We start from the raw sequence: 19,846 nt of genomic DNA on the forward strand, positions 1-19,846 counted from the left end.
GGTTCTATAGAAAACCCAGCAACCTACCAAACATGTAAACATTATTTCAAATGTGGGGGATACAGGAAACATTAACTAAATACAGGAAAGGTGGCAGATATTGTTGTTAAGGTACTCAGGAGATCTGGACTCTATTACTGGCTCTATCACACACTTCCTGTCTGATCTTGGACAAGTTACTCTACATGTCTAGGCTGCAGTTCCCTACCTGTAAAATGGGCATAATCATTCTTTCTCCCATTCTTTTCTGAATTGTCTATTTAAATTATATGCTCCTTTGGGCAGGGACTATCTCTTGCTATGTGTCTGTATAGCCCAATAATGCCTCTGTTTCAGTTGCATCACTAAGGACTATGGTAATAGAAATAAATGAATAATAAATCATTGGTATTCCTAAGTCTTAAAGCCCCAGCCTTTTTGAATAGTAAATTACTTCTGAAAATACTCTGACAATCCTAATAATTCGTGGCCATCAAATATGTATAACTGGAGCCACTTTCTCCTGAATGATTGTGAGAAATGGCCATACAGACCAAAAGCACAACTTTCAACTCTAACTTACCAAGAATACAAAGTCTGCCATGTGATCAGCACACTGCAGTTTGGCGCAATTCTTTAACAACAGTATTTGTTTCCTCCCCAAAAATTTCCTCCCCAAAGATTTTGGGATACCCAAAAGCAGACTAAGTTCTTTGGGGCAGGAACTGGAGGGGGTCCTGATGGTGACAGTTTAAGGTCACAATACAGAAAAACACTTAACCACATGCTTAAGTTCATCTTTGTTCCGGCTTAAGTGCCTTCCTGAATTGGGGCATGCATCATTATTAGTGTATTCATTCACACAATTTATTAATGTTTTCATGAGTTACTTAGATTGACAAAGTTAGGCATTATTATGGCTAAGTATCTCAGAATTAAACATAATATAATATATTAGCTATCTTACCAGCAGTAGTCCAAAAGGTGTGGAGGAAGCACTGGGATGTATATGTGTTGCCAATACATTGGATATAACAATGCCGCTGACCCATGAACACAAGCAGTTAACTGAAAATAAAAATATATACACAGAATTGACAACAAAAAAATTTTAATACAAAGAAAGTACAAAATTTAAAATGAATGTTTATATCCTAAAAGTCTCAACTCCATGAAAAAAATTAATGTTGAAATGTAGCATTGTTAATATTATTTTTAATTGTTAAAATGTCAGAGTTTAGGGCTAGAACTGACCACCAGATCATCTAGTCTGGCCTTCTGTATATCACAGGCCATCAGCACCACCCAGTACCCACACACTAAACCCAACAACCAAAGTAAAGTATTATAGACCATCATAACCTCCGGACACAGACTCATAGACTTTAAGGCAAGAAGGACCATCATGATCACCTAGTCTGATCTCCTGCACATTGCACACTACAGAACCTCACCCACCCACTTCTACAGTAGGACTTTAACCTCTGGCTGGGCTACTGACAACCTCAACTCTGGATTTAAAGACTTCAAGCGTACAAACATATATAAAATGATGAACTGATACAATTTGAAAAGGATGCCCCTAATAGTTCTCTCTCCTCAGCCATACTCCCTCAAAAAGAAAGAAAGAAAAAAAAAAAAAAAGCCTGAGCAAACAAATGTACTTGCATCATGCCTGCAAGTCAACAAACTCAGATACGTTGGAGTAACATCAGAAATGAATCCTACAATTTATTTATTTTGATTTTTTTAAAATCCCCATTAATAGGCCATATAAAGGATAGCCACCCAATAGCGTAACAAGCCCATCACATGACCCAAAACTGAAATAGTTTCCCAGTCAATAATTTAAAGAGCCAAATACCCAAACCTTTAGCTTTCCACAAAAATCTTAGCAAACAAATAGTCTTTGACTTTGGGGAAATGATGCAATTTCCTGCAAATCACCCTTTGTAATCTTGGATAAAAGACCTAAGCCACAAAAGAGAAGCTCCCTCTACTCCTGTAATTCAACACCACATCACAATCAACAGTGTCAAAGGCAGAAGACAAATCGAGTATCATCATCGTGGACATTTGGGACTCAAGTGAACTTGCACAACATTCAATTCATCTGAGAAGGCGCATAAGTAACTTTCAGACAGTGTTTCTAAGGGCTGAACTAAATTCTCCTTAGTCTTTCTCTGTCTTCATCTCTAAACACCTTTTGAAAAAAAGAGTCCAGTAAATCAGGATAATCCAAATGATATGAGACCAGCTTTGTCACCTTTTCAAATAACCCCTCCCAAAAAACTCATGGAGAGAGACAGGACAGAAGTTGACAAGAAATGGTTCCCTGACCAGTAAGTGAACAACTTCTTGTATGAGGCAAGCTAGCACCTTGGTCTCCTGTAATGAGATGTTAGTCTCCACTAATATTGGTCCCAGCAGCCCAGTTTGTTTTACCATTCATGAGTGCTATCTTGTGGGCTGTATGCCACAGATCCTTACCCGGACGACCTACCTCTACACACTATTGTGAATAAAACCATTTGAAACAACCAATAATTACTTTGCATTTGCTCTCCCATACAGGGCCCTCCTACCCTGAAGATGGATAAACTGGACTGAATCTGGTTGATTTTATTCATAAAATAGGTGAGAAATTGCACAAAATGAGAAAATATCAACACTGTTTCCAAACAGAGGTAGTCCAGATCCAGCACATGAGGCATCACCAAGAACACAATCCTACTGATCTAAAGTTCTCAGATGGAGTAAAAGAAGTGTGGGGGGGACATCTTTCCTATGCAGAGGATTTCAGAAACCCAGACATAATAGGACTCAAAATCTTATCTCTTTAGTTCCACTACTGGTGCTACAATTTCCTTCCCTGGTACTTGATTTGCCACAGATAATCCGATGGGGATTTATGATAATAGCACAGACAGAAGGAGGTTTAGAAGCCACCTTGTTTATGGAAGAAAAAAGATGGCTATAATGTTTTATTAGGTCATCGATAAAGTGACTATCCAATATTGACTTAATTAGTACTGGTCTTTATTAAGCATGCATTTCTACTGTAGCAAATGTAAGAGCTTAAAAAAATGTGGATCCTGCTAGTATAGTGCTGAAATGTTATGGATTTTATAGGGGAAATCTCTTCATGGAACAAAGCAGCAATTAAAGCTTTAACATCCTGGGTATCTTGTACAGTTATACTTGTTTATAAAAATTATAGAACAATTTTGCATATACCTTTTTATAATAAAAATGAAAAAAATAATTATAAGAGCATCTTGGCAGAAATCATAGACAATTACAATTTGTGCAGCACAGTTTGCTCATCACTCAGATTAATATAATACGATTAAGTATGGAAAAAAAGAGGGTCTGAAAGCTCCTGAGGGATATCATTAGGGCAAATTGCCAAAGAATGAAACATGAGCTAGTCAGGAGAGTCTGGAAACTGCAATAATACCAAGGGACTTGAATGTTCGACAGTTGGAGCTTCAGTAATGTGTGAACTGCAGGTTACGGTATCAAGAGACTCTGTTCACTGACACATAGAATGTCACTATTGACCAACGAACTGCCCAAGCTTGACAGCTATACTACAGGAAGCCAAGTATATCATAATTCCATATTTAAACTGTTCATTTCAGATTAACATTTTGTTTCTTAGCTTTATGTCAAACAACTATAATTGTACTGTTTCTGGCATTAAGGTAATGTCCAATTTAATAATTATTGCTTTGTTACAAAAAGTTAATTATTCATTTATCTTTTGGCAAATGAACATCCTCTCTCTCTTGCACTCATTATTATCTGTTGGATTTACTTACTTTAGGATTGCTTTCCTTTACACTTTAAGTAATATTTTTGAAGCTGTACAACCAATTCAGTACTGTTTTTCAGTATTTTATACAAAACAGATGTGGATTCACAAATTAAAATATTTATATATATTATATTATATTTTGTACTTCAAGCCAAACTGTCCATATAAAAATTATTGTTGCAGATATTTTAATCACAGACTGAAATAAAGCAAAGTGCTGGTTAGAAGATTCCCATAATTTAGATAAAGATCTCTTTATCTAGTTAATGAAGTTGTGTTATTCAAGATTCTAAAATTGTATATCTTATGTTTACACATACACAAAAAATAAATATAAGCACACAAGCATTTCTATTTATAGTTATGCAAAAAATTGAAAAATGTGAATTATGTTTTGGTTCGCGCTCATTACCAAAACAATCTAGGAAATGAATCATTACATTGCACAAGATATTTAAAGTTTTATAATTGGGTCTTTACTACTTTGCGATCCATCTTTTGGGCTGACATTCAGAAGATAAAAATGTTAAATTAATGCATAACATGACAACTTTACTCTTTTCTATCAGTGAAAGTATGGACTTAACTGGTTTATTCATTTAACAAAGTTAATTATATTTCTCCTTACATTTTGTACTTAATACACCAAAGTGTACTGTTTTAACATTTCTATCTATTATTTAAACAAGAGTAAGTGGATTTATAAACATACCATTGGGTGGTATATAATATTTAGCGTGCGTTCTAACTTCTAATGAACTTTGGTAACTTAAGCATATATGGAACAAAGATGCTTTTCAGCTGAATGACAATGAATACTGTGTCAACTCTACATTATAATATTTGCAAAGTGATAACTGTGGCCTTTGTGTCATGAAAGGATTTTGCACTTTTATCTTGATATTTTATTTTGCTTTTGGTTTACCTTGTGATTTTACTTTTTCTAAACGTTGCAAACTGTAATGTTATATCCCAAATTCATTATCCATCTACATAACTGCATTTCAATATCTGTAGTATTCCCCCCACTAGGTCCAGGAAAATATAGGGAATTCTGTAGATATTGGGATAAAACTATCTTTACCTTTAAATAACCAGATATTTAAGGAAAAATTGAAAAATATTTAAGGGACATTCTATACTTGACCATTTGACCTCTTATGAACTCAGCAGTTTATAAGTCCACCATTGCATTCAGTGGGATACAGGAGAAACCTCTGAAAGTCTTAGAGGGGAGTGGACACCTGACTCTAGGTTCCGGTGGTGACTGCTAAGGGAGCAATTAATTGGGTATCAAAGAGTTGTTCACAGGACTGCAAGGAATGGTAATATATGACCACCAGAGTGCAGTATTTAGCATGCTGTGGGGAACTGAGTAATGAAGACATGGGGCAGAAAGTGTACTCTGAGTCCCATGGTGCTGATGCAGAGAAAAGTGGTGTAGGAAACAATGATTGTGGTTGAAACAAGTGTGGTTTATTTGAGTCCCTGGCAGAATGCAGGATTGTTTTTGCTATCTGGGGAGAAGAGTACATTTAACTGGAGACTGCATCCAGACTGAATTCCATTTCAACAGGGATGATTAAGAATTACAAAAGAGAGTGTTTCAGAGTAGCAGCCGTGTTAGTCTGTATTTGCAAAAAGAAAAGGAGTACTTGTGGCACCTTAGAGACTAACAAATTTATTAGAGCATAAGCTTTCGTGAGCTACAGCTCACTTCATCGGATGCATTTGGTGGAAAAAAAAAAAGAGTGTGGTTCAGATATTTTTCAGGGCAGAAAGCATCTTTAGTAAATTGTCTTGGAGTTGTCTTCAAGGTGTGGCCAGTCCTACCCATCCTGTCAGTTACTACTGGAGATTACATCAACTGCAAAATCTGATCAATTTCTGCATAATTATTTCCATAGATCTGATTTTAGATATGCAAAATGATGCATGCAGAACTTCCCTATTAAACAAGTTGGATTGTTGAGGGGATTACTTAGTTTCAGAGTCAGAATAGTCCAATTCAATATATTGAAACTGGTATTGCATTCCCCTGCAAAAACTTGTCTGGCAAAATTCCTTTTGTAACATGAGATGTTTTGATTGGCATGTAATTCTATGGTTTTAAAGAAGATGGAGAAAGTTTGTTGCATGAACTTTGATAGACCTGACTATTTGGTATTTCTATACCAGTATTTGATTTTCTGGGTCTTGAAAGTGGTGGCAAAACAGCTATAAAAGCATCTGGACAGAAATATTTGATAATTTTTTGTCTGTTTTCAGGCAGGGAGCTGAAATATGGTGCTGAGATAGCCTTTGTCAGTCACAAATAACATGATGGAAAAGGCCTGCCTTTGTTGGTATTATTATGACTGTCAGAATCATTTGATACTATCATTAGATTCCATTGCATTTTCAAGTATGAATGGGAACGTTTACATCTGTTTCCGGTGCTACCTGACAAAGGATTCTAGTCAGTACCATCAACATCAATCATAGGTGCTGGAACTAAAGGTCCATGGGGTGCTGTAGCACCCCCTGATTTGAAGTGGTTTCCATTACATATGGGATTTACAGCTTGGTTCAATGGCTCACAGCACCCCCACTATAAAAACTGTTCCAGCACCCCTGAAATCTTGTGTTGTGTTCCCATGAGATGTGTAATAACTCTAGTGCTCTTTAATTCTATCTGCTACTGCTTTGAAAAGTGTGTAGGAAGTAGGTGCTTACTGATAATACCAAGCTAGAAATGCTACTTTCTCCAGACACTTTGGGGATTTCATTGTTTCATTAATTTCACTAAGGAAATTTCTTACAATATGGCACTGAATTAGCAGAGACTGAATCCCAACAAAATTGAAATTATGCTGAGCAAGTTGGGCAAGAAACATGAGGCAAGTCAGAGTTTCCTTACATCTTCCTATTTCAGATGAGTAGTCTCTTCAGAAGCCTGACAATGTTCAAAAACTGAGGCACCCTTGGAGAGCGACTGCTGTTAGATGGTGCTAGGTCAGATGTGGTCAAGGCAAGTTTATTCTTTCCCTCAGAACATAAAAAGACTATAGCTTTCTTTCTCTCACACACACGAGGACTTGACAATTCTGATGTATGCCTTTGGTACTCTAATGTTCAACCCTATCAATGAACCTTTACTACAAGCTTTCAAAATAACTGGTCAACTGCCTGCAGCTAGGGCAGCCTGAGGTAAAACAACTGTCTATGGTGTCAACAGAGAGGATTCTGCCTACCCGCGGTTATACTCTGTACTGGTTGCCAGTTTGGGTACAGATTATGTTTCAGATTTTGATCTTAATATTTAAAGCTCATGGTGAACAACAAGTATGTTATTGAAGGTCTGGGGTTCTATATATCTTCTTGTCTTCTAAGAGTCCATTATAACTGGGCATGGAACTGAATTTGAAACTGTGTTTAAAACCAGCTTAAACAAGTCTCCAATTAAACTATTTTCTTTATATGGTTTGTCAAGCCAGAAAGAATGGTATTAAACTGTATTAGAATCATGTTTTAAAATCATGTTTATAATTGGCAACCAAATCATGTCAGAATCATGATCAAAATAAATTTAAAGAGTTCCTAAACTCATTTCCTAGTCCAAAATGTTTATATTTATTGAATATACACATACTATATAGGAGGCGTTGTAATCCAGTGGAAATTGCAGTGGACAGACTCAGGAGACCTGGGTTCTATTTCTGGTGCTGGGCAAGTCACTGCACCTTTGTGCCTCCGTTTCCCCATTTGTAAAATGAAGATGATTATACTTAACTCCTTTGTAAAGTGTTTTAATACTTACAGACGAAAAGAACTATATAAAAGCTAGATATTATTAATTATTAAGTATTAGTATTATTAAGAAGGTGATTATAGCTGAGAGAAGTACATAATTTAGAAAATGTTTCCAGTTCTGCTTGTGTGTTACCTTTTTGGAATGATTCAATACAATAATATGGTTTTAAAAGGTCATTTGTCAATTCCAGACTGTGAAATGCATGAGTCTTTATATGGCATAAAGGAACATATCCTTAAAACAAACCAACAAACAAAACTTGACTACACTTTCAGAAGTTTGTATGACCTGTACACAGTAAAGTCAATGTTCTGTCAGGAATTGTGGGAAAACTGTAACCTAATCATCTGACTTTGCACACAGGGGGCACACATTTAATATTGTACGCTCTCTCAGGAGTAGTACATGCTCAAACATGTCAGATTTATCTCTAAAAAACATTGACTAGCTGAGAACTGTCAGTCAGTAAAGTATCCTCGGGAAATCTTTACATTTGTACCTCTATTTTGATTTTATATTATTTCTATTTAGGTTCTTACAACAATACCCAGCACCATGGCATCTGAGCACTAGTTAACAATATTTAATGCACAACAATGCAAGTTTACACACTAAACCTTTTGACAAGCCAGAAGGATTTGCCTTTTGGAAATGCACCTCTCTAGTAAACTAATTTATTTAAAAGTAGCAATAGAGACTGACTTAAGTTTATATCTTTTTGCAGTCTGGAGTCTATGTCAACAAGAAAAGCAATTTTCTACAATATTTAAAGTTCCTTTTTTTTAATTTCTGCAGAAACACTGCTATCTTTTTGGAACAATGCTATTTTGAGTTGAAAGCTTTTTGTTAACTGATTTCTACAATATATTTATTTGATAGCTATTTGCAGATTCATCTAATTCAAGTGAATGATCTGAAAACAATAACTCCATATATCACACAAACCATTTTTCTTATCTGACAGTTAACATTCTATCAGGATAAATTACTTTGTTCAAAGCACTTTCTGCAACCTCCAGTGAAACCAAAACTGAGAGAATACAAATGACAAGATTTACAATCCTGACAATATGAAAAATAAGAATTTATGAAAACTTATTAGCAGAATGTTATATGCAAGCCAAACACTCAAATTAGACAAAATGTGCAAGTAAAATGAACCTGTGGTGCTGTACAATCACCTTTAAAAAAATCTACCATATGAGCTACAGCATTAAAAATTAATTCCCAAAAACATTCTCTAATGTTGTCAGTGGCTTTGAATGTCATGTCTAGAAATGAGCACTGGCACACACTTCCTCAAAGTCCCATAGTCCTAATGATGAAGTGAGCTGTAGCTCACGAAAGCTTATGCTCTAATAAATTTGTTAGTCTCTAAGGTGCCACAAGTAACTCCTTTTCTTTTTGCGAATACAGACTAACATGGCTGCTACTCTGAAACCTGTGATAGTCCTAATGGTTTGTCTCCCTATCAATCCCACCCCAAGGATGATGATCAGACCCCCTCTATTTAAATTCACCTTTTTAACCAAGGAAATAAAACGAAATGTTGGACTTTGAATAAATTACATGAAAATGTTAAGTTTAAACTCGTAGGCATATTTTAAAAACAACCTCCTATTTTTCAAATTTTGTCTTCTTTTTATCTGTATTTTCCATATGTTTATTCTGTGCATTTGACAGCATTTTGTGTACAGTCATTTCATTGTGTTGCTGATGGCAGTTGCTCTTTCTCTCATGATGCAGCATGGTGATATCACTCTTGTATACTACCTTGGAAAGGAGCTCACACAATTCTTGCCTAGCCTTATGAGCTCAAGAAAAGGATGTTTCCCAGTAATAGCAGAAGAGCAGAAAATGAATATTGAAGAGGCAATGTGCAGGTGAGTGCCCAGAAAGGAGAAGGTGGAAGGAGGAAACTGAGCTTATTTGCCTGCACAAAACACCTTTCTAGGCATAAGTGGAGGTGGAGGCATAAGAGGTAGCAGACACCAACCCTTTGTAAAAATTTTTAAATGTTTTTCCTCCAAAAAAAGCTAGAACATATTTTAAAGGGTGCTCTTTAGAAAAGAGTGTTTTGAAAAATATTAGTCAAGTTTAACACGTTCAAATTGAGTGTCCTCTTAAGTTTTAGACTAAATAAAGAATGTCTCTCCATTCTGTTGCTGCTTTAATCCTGAAAACGCTAACTCTGCCTACCACTTCTTTCTTCTCACTTTTTTGTCTTTTCTAAAGTTCGTTTTCAGTCTCCTTGTATTCTTTCCACTTCCATGTGCTATCTTTCCTTCCTCTCTTGCTCATTTGTACCCTACTTTCTAAATCACTCCCCAATTTTTCCCAGCTCCCCCAACCTCTCTTTCTCCCACACACAGATTTCCTCACCCGTTTCCCCCCTCTTACTACCTTCTGTCTCACCCATAATCCTGTCTCTCCCTCTTCCTTTCCCCCCTCCCCCCTGCACTACTTCCCTTCTCTATGCAAAAGGAGTGGCTCTACTGTAAAACAAGGGGGGTCTGCATACGTTTCTCCCCTCTGAAGGGGGAGTTCCCAAGAATAATTTTTTTATCCTCCCTCAAAAAGTAGAGGAACTCCATGGTATGCTCTCCTGCTGTCCACTAATTAAGGAGCAGCAGGGAACAACAATCTTTGTGAATAGTTGACAAGTGACTTATTTACTGCAAGCAAGACTAGAGAACATCATTGGCTATGTTGTAATTCATCTTTTGAATAGGGAATATGAGGAAGAGAAGTGATGGGATGGGTGAGGAGCTGTGCTAAGTAGGAAAAAGCAGATAGCTAAATACTGGTGGTATGGTAGGCGGGCAAAAAGTGCAAGTGTGATATACCAGTTCAGTTCAGGCACTGATCACATCTCCTACTTTTACGCAGCCACTGATCAACTGAGTAATAGTTTTTTCAAGGGACCTGATTGCTCTGGCAATTCATAATGGAATCTGGAGCATTCCACTCTTAGGTCACCAGTTCAAATATGGCCCAGCTAAATAATGACTCAGCACCTGAAGAGTTTTTTTTTACTGACCTTCAGCCCAGGTCCACAAAAACTGCCATTATATTTGGCCCTTACTGGCACTCTTGTTTGGCACTCCTTACCGAATGGCCAGGGATTACTGGACGTGGAACATGAGGAGGAGTCCCAGTCAGACCAGGGGATTTTTTCTTTTTGCCCCTTAGTGTTAAACTGCAGATGGTGGGTTTTTTAAAAAAAAAAAAGGTAATTTGCTGATCCACCTTTGAATCGTGATCATTTCTTGAAACGAAAACGAACTCTTATTTTTAAGCACAATAGTACTATTATTTATGTTTCTATACAGATGGCACGTAAGGGGAGAAAAACTACAATACTGTTATGCAACTTCCACCTAGTCAGATAAAACCAGAATTGTGAACAGCGTAATTCCTGATCACAGGCTTCACTGCTTTTCCCCAATTCATCTCTAGTGTCATTCATCTTGCTATTGTATCATAGGTTCAATTCCCTACTCTGCCCAGGTCACCTTAGGCAAGTCACTTAGCCTCTGTGTGGTGTCAGTTCCCCACCTGTAAAATGACATTTGTTTTTGTAATGCTTCCGTTCATCATTTTTTCACAGGCACCAACAGTGGTCATAATGGGGTGTGTGTGTGTTTTAATGAGATTTCTGGGCATTCGCTTAATATCAGTTAAATCTTTGCAATGCTTTATAAATGGGATAACAAATTAATATCACTTTCCTACTTTCCAGAGCTAAATTAAGCCCTCAGCTATGTTCACACACACCTTACTGACCTTACTAGAATTTTGTGCATATATCTGAGAGCAGAATTTCATCCTAAGTCTGTATTTTGCATAGAATTATCAGGATAACTCTACTCAACATGATTGCTGCTATAAAGTTTACAATCAGTTTCTCAGATGAAGAGCAGCCATAAGCAGCACTGCGTCACCAGCAGAATCTGCTTAAAGAGCTGGTATAACTAGCCATGGGAGGACCACCCCAGTGTAGGGGGATCACTCTGCAGGCTCAGAGCCACCATAGCAATTCCTATGCCAATGCCTTCCCCCATTATATGGGCACAACTGGAGCTGACCCCCAGGTACTTTTTTGGCTCCTTCAGTTTACGCCTTAGGAACATTCCTGCAAACAGCCGAACCAGGACTGAAGTAAAAAAAGTGAGCTCCACACCCCTTCCTCATTGACTTGCATTGTGTGCTCCAAAGCCAAAGGATCTGCCCGACTCCCAAAGTATTGTTATTCTTTAAACATGACCAAGGATGAATCTGCAGCCTACAAACCAAAAAGATATTATTAAAGGAAGGGCAAAAATAGACAATTAATGCTGAACTTGCTTTGTGACTCAGTGGACAATAATACCACGTAGAGACACATCAATTTGGGAACTCATGACTCTCTCTTTTAAGGTCAGCTGAGGAAGCAGCAAAGTGATGTGCAAAGGTGATGCACTTAGCATTTAAGTTAAGGAAACTGTGCTTTGCATTCCTAGCAGCTGGTCAGCTGCATCACATCCTCAAAGGAGTCTTGTCTTCCTAGTCCCTAGTTGACTATAGATACCAGGACTGTCAAAGCAAGGGAACTGAATAGAATTTAATGCGTAACAGTAATCCATACGGACTCAACAAGATTCTAAAGACCCCATTCAATCCAACTAACTATGGTGTATTCAGTGACTGAGTGGGGCTGCTCTCTTTGCATAAGAGCAAGGAAAAGCCCACAGTCAAATACCTACAAAAAACAGTTGCATCTATTATTAACATAATGAAAGAATTCCTAGTGCATTCCTTTATATGTAAGCTGCTCCAGAAAGGGCTCACAGACAGTGAAGTCAAAACTTTAAACTACAGTGCTTACAGACTTATCAGGCTGGTATTAGCTAAAACAAATATTGGTCAAAATGGAGATAACATTTAGACATCTGCTTTAAAGTGAAGCTTCCTTTCCACCTGCCACATAGGCCACAAAAGATACACTCTAGTTAACATATTACTGACAGCATGATGAGAAAGCTCCTGTCAGACGCTGGACAGCCGGGTGTTTGAGACAAAATGCACAGCCCCAGCTGACTAGTTAAAGAAAGTCTGGTGAGGTACAATTATAGAGGCATATGACAGGCCTTCATGCTTGACTGACTTGAGAACCGATGACATGGCTTTAAACAGCAATCCTTCCTACCTCCGGTCACAAAACAGCAATAAGTCAACTGATGCACTGTTGTAAAATCATGATTTATTCCTTTGCTTTGAATACATGAGACTATAGTATGATGTTCTGGTAGACTACCACAGCAGGTTCACTTGGGGCCTAAACATCTAGGGCCTGCCTATAGCATGCATAAAATCAATGTTCTCGCTCAGCCTTACTAGAAAAACTTTCCACACTAGCTTAATAATTTATGCAAAGATTGAATACAAAATAAACTGCACTAAAACTATTATATCCCCATTTAATTAATAAAACAATTCATACAAATATAGCAGTGGATGCTAAAATACTAATATACAAAAATACTCAATATTTTAACATGACATCTTAAACTAGTCCTCCTTATTCAGTAAAAGTGAAACAACAAAAATCACCTCTGTGAATATATCCAACGCGTTGTTTCGTTCACTCATTCTAAAGCGTAATTTGCTTTTCTTTTATAGATACCTGTTCAATAGCTATGAATTGTAGTTTTTGCTACAAACACATCTTACAGAACACGATCCTCAGGCTAGGTGAATCTAGCCCACTCTAACACTAAACCCCAAGCAAGCTGTAAGGTTGATAACTATCATATTATTAAAGGGAGCTGCAAAGCTGTACTAATAAAAGAGTCAACAGCTAGGGCAAATAATGACCATGAAGCTATAATAGAATTGAGTGCAGGGAAGTTTCCACCTACACCTTTTTGTGCTCGCCATGCAGATTGCTATTAAAATTCAAGCAATGGGAGTTTTTAAAAAAAGAGGAATAACCATAGCAAATCAGTTTATAGAAACATGCAAAAGATTAAACAGAGTTGCAATTATGAAAAGATGCATACAAAACAGAAGCCTGCTTGGTTGGGAATGAAATGCAAGTGTCTCACTGCATTAAACCTATTAGAACAAATTAGATTAAAAATGCAAATGGTACAATCACCAATTAAAAAGGCTAATTGATAATTTAATGATTCAACCTTCTCTTCTGTATACTCCCTCCCTCAAAGTAAACCTTCTTTATAAATGCAATATTGTATTTTTCTCTTGCTTTCATGTCAGGGCCAGTCCTTTATCTTGAAAACAACAAACACATCAAATTTATAGCAGAGAAGTGCTAGACTTAAAAGAATTTTTTTCCAGATCTATTCAAGTAATTTTGCATCCCCCACAAAAGAAGGGTAAGGAGAGATTGAGCGAAGCCTTGAATTATACCTTTTGTTATCTGTCCTTACTGCCCTGAGATAGTGAACCGAAACAGAGCTGATAACTTGAAAGTGACATCACAACCCAGTCTTCATGAACTGTCATAAACACTAGGTAGTAAGTTAACCCCAAAAATAAGGGACAACTCCCTTAACAATAAAACGCATCTGATATCACTACCTTTGAAAGATAAATCTGCTTAAGAATCAATCTTTAATTTAGAACTATCAAAAGGATACCTTTTCAGCACAGTCAACAAAATACTATTTTATACATGCAATAGCCAAGAGAACTAAATCTAGCATACACATCACTCAAATAGAGACTGTTTGTTTATTTGGAATATTTTTATTAAGATACATGCATATTTAAATCCAGCAGTCAATCATTTTAATGAAGCAACGTATTAATCATACCAAAAAGCAAATTTAATCACTCTTAACTACTGAAAATAGTTTTGATAGAATAATTTAGAAGAGTGATTATATATATATAAAAACAGTAAAGTACAGCAGTAAGTAATTCTACCAACATTCCTGTTCAATTTGTAAGAGAGGGTGTTATGAGAGATGAGGAGGCAATGTGTACTGAAGTCTTATGTCAGTGACCCCCAACTCTACATCTCTATTTTATCAGACCTCCCTAGGGCAGTTGACCAATTTACCAAATCCTTTGCCCAACATTCCCTGTAAACTGCACGTATGCACAGCCAGGCAACTGTTCTGTATCCACCACACATAACATAGCTGGAAGCACAGGTGGTGTAGCAACACAAACTGCTCCCTGCCATGATTTGCTATTTTGCTGTTATTGATCCTGGTTGGACAATCTGAGCATGCTCAGTAACATCTGCTGAAGCCGCTGCTGACTCTTCCCTCACTCAGAACTAAAATTGGCTCCCTGATATTAATAGGGGATGACCAGAGTGCCGAGAGAGCAAATTGGAGGGAAGGGATAGCCTGAATTTATGTAGGGAAGTCAAATTGTATGTTCAGGGGAGTCAAACAGGTGCAAGCAGAGAAAAGAGAGAGGCAGATAGGCAAAATCAGGGACAGGGTAGGAGCCACGGTTAAGAAAGGGGGAGACGTGCTGCCTGAGAGTGGCAGAGGGGAAAATCCCAGGACAGTGAGGGACAGCAAAAAAAAAAAAAAAAGTTATCCCCAATGAGCAGCCCTTGCAGAAATAGGATGTAGGTAGCAGATGGGCTTCTCCCCCTCCCCCTTGGCAGGACAGGGCATCTCAGCACCCACTTCTCAGCACCCACAGGGAGGGATAAGGAGTTGGGTTGGGGGAGATAGGGACTCCTAGGAAGAGATGGTAAGATGACTCCCTTGAGGGCTGAGGCTCCTGAACATGACACAAACGTTCCTAACATATCTTAGGTAACAATTACAGTAGCCAATTTTCAAATATCAGTAATGTTTCCCTTTTATTAATTACTGCTTGAACATGGCAAAAATCGGTTTTGTTTGTGAGTACAGTTATCCAGAGTACCAACAAATGCCAAATGTGGTATTTTCAGTTTCATCCATGATCCTGAGTTTAATGATTAAAATTAAGAATCCTGAACAAAATTATTATTAGCAACAGCTCATAACTTAATCATGGGTGTCATTGCGACTAGATGTGAAAGAAGGTCTCAAGCATTCCAACTGAATGTTCAACTATTGGCACACTACTGCACAATAATATATGTCTTTAAAAACTCCCTGGACCCACATATACATGATACCCTATTGTAGCACACATTTTCTAAAGTCCTTAACTACACATTTACATAATCCATACTTTAAACAATCCTGAAATACTCACTTATATACTAGAATGTAATCTTTCTAAAAAGCAATTGCAATCCATTTTGTATGCTCTCACATAGTTCTGTGAGGGATTTCTCTCTCTCTCTCTTTTTTTTTTTGTCCTTAATAATAAATTGTAAGCTTGTCCAAGGACAAAAATGTAACTCAGTGGAGTTTATAGCCCAGTCAATACAAAGAAAATTTAGAGGGAACATTGTCTTTGCCAGTACTGTGCCTTGGAAATGGGCTAGCTGACTAAAATGTAATCCAGTTAAGACTCTGATATTGTTGGTAGGTTGGGAAAAATAACCAGAAGAAACTGAGGAAGTGATCTCAGCTCCATCATTCATGGGAATTTGTCTGCAATCTGTTATTTGGGTTGACAAATTGTGGATTTCATTGTATCTTAAGCTGTTTTGGGATGTTATCTGGACAAGAATATCTTTTCACCTATAGTTTGTCGAGAGATTGCAACATTTTCTTTCTGGTGAAGATTCCACCACAGTATCTATGTCACTTCACTGGTGGATTATTGCAATGCAATTTTTATGGGGCTGCACCTTAAAACTGATCAGAAACTTCAGATAGTTCAGAATACAGCTGCCCAGCCCTTCCAGACCCCCACAGGCCTTGTTCCCCCTGTACAGGTAACAATGGGCATACACCAACCCCTGAGGGCTCATCCACTGAACACTCACAAAATTATCAGGCCTGCAGTTCCCCAAGGAATAGTACACCAACTTGCAAGTTTCAACTCAGAATCACTTTGATTAGTACCATAGCACTTAGATACATTTATAGTGAAAACAAGAATAAGTTTATTATCAAAAAACAGAGATTCAAGTGATAGAGAGTAAGAATATTAGAAACCAATGATTACATATAAAACAAAATCAAGATCCATTTTCTAGAGACTAAATTCAAAGTAAGAAGTTAACCTACTGTCTAAAGAAGTTTATTTCACCCAAAGTTCTCTACAGTGTTTTCAACCAATTCTGGCTGAGACCCCTTTGTCATGAAGCAAACTCGTTGCACATTTAGTTTCTCAGTGAAGGACAATAGGGGTGTTTGCCCCCCAAATATAATAGAGCAAACCTTTGAAGAGCACCTCAAGATAAGGTTCTCTCCCCCTCTACCTCAGTTAGTTTCTTTCTGAAGCTCACAATCCTTCATTTGCATTCAGTTCAGACTGGTGATAGGAGACTCATTGTGAACAAGACCATACTCAATTTACATGTAAAAAGATAGATGGAAATACATCTGTTGTCCGACAGAGAATCTGTTTCTCACCTCTGCTGCTGACCAGTTCTTAGACACAGACATTAAGAACATATTTTCTGTATATATACACATACATTCCTTGCACAACACCTGCCCATGCGTTTCACAATGATACTGATGATGCACGTGACACTGGCTTTTATTTGAGACCTCACATGACATTCTTTGGTGAACTAGAATGTTCATATCAGACTCAGGAGATTCCTGTAGCCCCTATGTGTCCCTTGCCAGTTGGCACTAAGAGGTTCCTTGGTCACAGTGTCTTACTATGCTGTTGAGATCAACTGAGATACTAAGGCTAACAGCCCTGGTCTTAAAAGGGAGGGAGCTAGAGGCAAAAACAGGTCCAATTATACACCCCATTAAGCTTTCCAGCACAAAGCAGACTTAAACCTGGCTTAATTGAATAATACAGGATTCTTGTAGGGGCATAAGGAACACCACACATCCTACACATCTCCTACACCTCTCTTCTCCTACAGCAGCACTGGGGCTATTTATTGGACCCTTATGGCTATTATCTCTCTTGTCAGGGACCAAGCATGCAGCTGGATTGGTGAGCTGCAAAGATGGTTTAATGCTACCTATTGCCCAACCCCTCTAGACTTCAAAATATATGTCAGAGTTTGGCCAGCCTAGAGGGTGAGGATCAAGGTGTTTTCTGTGAAGGAGCCACCATTTTAGAATTCTCTTCCCTCTTCCCTTTGGTTTAACAAAGTCCAAATTTGTTGTTCATGGCTGTTCTCCTAGGCTTTTTCAGGGAGGAAGGATGGGTGAAGTGATGGGAAGCTGATGATGTGAAATGTTGGTTTGGGGTAGGGGAGACTGGAGGACTTTTGCATTTGAACATCAGTTCAAACTGTTTATTGTTTATCTTTTATTGATAAGTTTTGTACATGCATTACTCTTGATGGATGCATTTTAGATAAACTGAAATAACTATTGGACTGTATGAGTGAAATGGGTGATTCTAGCCTAGTCTGAATTTAACGGAAAAGATCTAGCTCTTAAAAGTCAAAGGCACTGGGATTTGAATAGAAGAATCTTTTTTTTGCAAGTTTACAGTACTTACATCATCAACTGCTTTCTAAAAGCTGCACATCACTCATTCAATATCAGACTATTTATGGATTATTTAGCTTGGCTCTGCTCCTGGCCCTTGTGGCATGTGAACTGATGTGCTTGCATTAAGACCCACTAAAGTCATGTGGGACTCTGCACAATGCAGCAGCCATACAAGTTGTATATTTGGGGACTTGTGATTTTTTCTTTTTCTTTTTTAATTGTAGGAACTGCTGCTACTTACTAGCATCCTTTGGCAACACAGGGTTTTTCCCACACAACATTTTTGGCTCAATGGAATTTAAATTACTCTTTATACACCATATATTCTCTGAGATCTCAAAAAATATTACATAACATAGAAATTTGTTTTTAGAAACATAATAGTATATCTGTATCTCTCTGAAAACTTGCTCTGAATTGTGTTTTTAAAACTGCATCTAAATCCTGCTCCCAAACAAAACTGTTCATTTACTCTTCAGTAAAGTTAGTAATGTTGAATTACTATTATGGAAAATGTGTCAGACAAAAGGCTTTATACAGCACTGCTTAAAAGAAATAAAAGGATTTTTTGTGATTGAGTTTTAACAAAAGATTAAAACTACTAAATGACAAATATATACTATGATGTAAATTGGTTTGTAAAATGACAATCACTTGCAACCTGAGTTAACCTCTCAAGCATACATCAAACTATAAGAAAATCTCAAAGTTTAAAACAAAAGAATATCTGAATATTTAGATATGTTTTTGTAACCAAACATAGACATTCTTTCATTTTCCCATTCTATACCGACATAAGGAAAAACAGTTCAATGTGGGCAGTACCCTAAAACCTGTAATAAAAATGCTATTTTGAGTTGTAAATTATTATCAGCCACAAGAGCTGTTCCAAGTCAGAACTATTACAGTATATACCGCAAACCACTACTCTGCAACAAAGATGAATCTACCTATTACCTGGTTAGGATAGCAGCTATTATTATGGCCCCTTGATTTCCTTCAAGTAGCTCCAATGGAATAAGCCACAAGTGAATAATAAAGATCTTATAATAGCCCTTAAGAATTCTTTATAGGGTAGCAGGCACAGAAATGAACTCTAGAGAGTTAAAGAACTCTCATCTCCTGATAAGAAAAAATAATTAACCTGACTTAATGTATCTGAGTAGGTCTTATATAAATCAGACTTTGGTACTTCAAGAGCCAGATTAAAACCATATATCAAAAAAGTATGTAGATATTGTCTTACAAGTACACATGGAACATATCTAAATCTGCAGAGGTCTGTAGGTCTTTTTATGAAGCGCTCAATATATTCTACTTAAAAGGAGATGTGTGAAGTACTTACAGTGCTTAGTTTGCTAGAGGTAATAATGATTCGTCTCTCATGCAACATACTGGCATAAAGTTGCATCATGTTGTTCACCTCCACAGCAACAAAATATTCAGTAAGATTTCTCTGTTTAAATAAATAAATAAAAATGTTAACATATATTAACAACAGTAATTGATTGGAACATTTTTACATTATTTATAAAATTTCTTACAATACAAATGAAAATCAGTCCTGCCAGAGAAACGTGTCTCTTCATTAAATATCTGCATTCATACAATTCCTTGCCATTTTAAACACAAAGTAAAATTAACTTTAAGATCATCTCTTCATTTTGTATGTTTAATTATCCTTCTGGGTGGAGGGGAACTTTGTATTTT

The 19,846-nt window shown here is 37.1% G+C and overlaps 1 protein-coding gene across 5 annotated transcripts in view; it reads right to left on the reverse strand.

Moving 5' to 3' along the window:
- DENND1B (DENN domain containing 1B) overlaps positions 1-19,846 on the reverse strand; it is a 253,940-nt gene that overhangs the window by 93,996 nt on the left and 140,098 nt on the right. For all 5 annotated transcript variants that reach the window (XM_043520155.1, XM_038413141.2, XM_043520157.1 and 2 more), the window contains 2 exons: positions 19,482-19,592; positions 947-1,047 (listed from right to left, as the gene is read on the reverse strand). In XM_043520155.1, the coding sequence (XP_043376090.1) occupies positions 947-1,047; positions 19,482-19,592 (212 nt within the window). The remainder of the gene's footprint in view (positions 1-946; positions 1,048-19,481; positions 19,593-19,846) is intronic.

The sequence above is a fragment of the Dermochelys coriacea genome, chromosome 8, assembly GCF_009764565.3.
Source record: "Dermochelys coriacea isolate rDerCor1 chromosome 8, rDerCor1.pri.v4, whole genome shotgun sequence".
Taxonomy (NCBI): Eukaryota; Metazoa; Chordata; order Testudines; family Dermochelyidae; genus Dermochelys; species Dermochelys coriacea.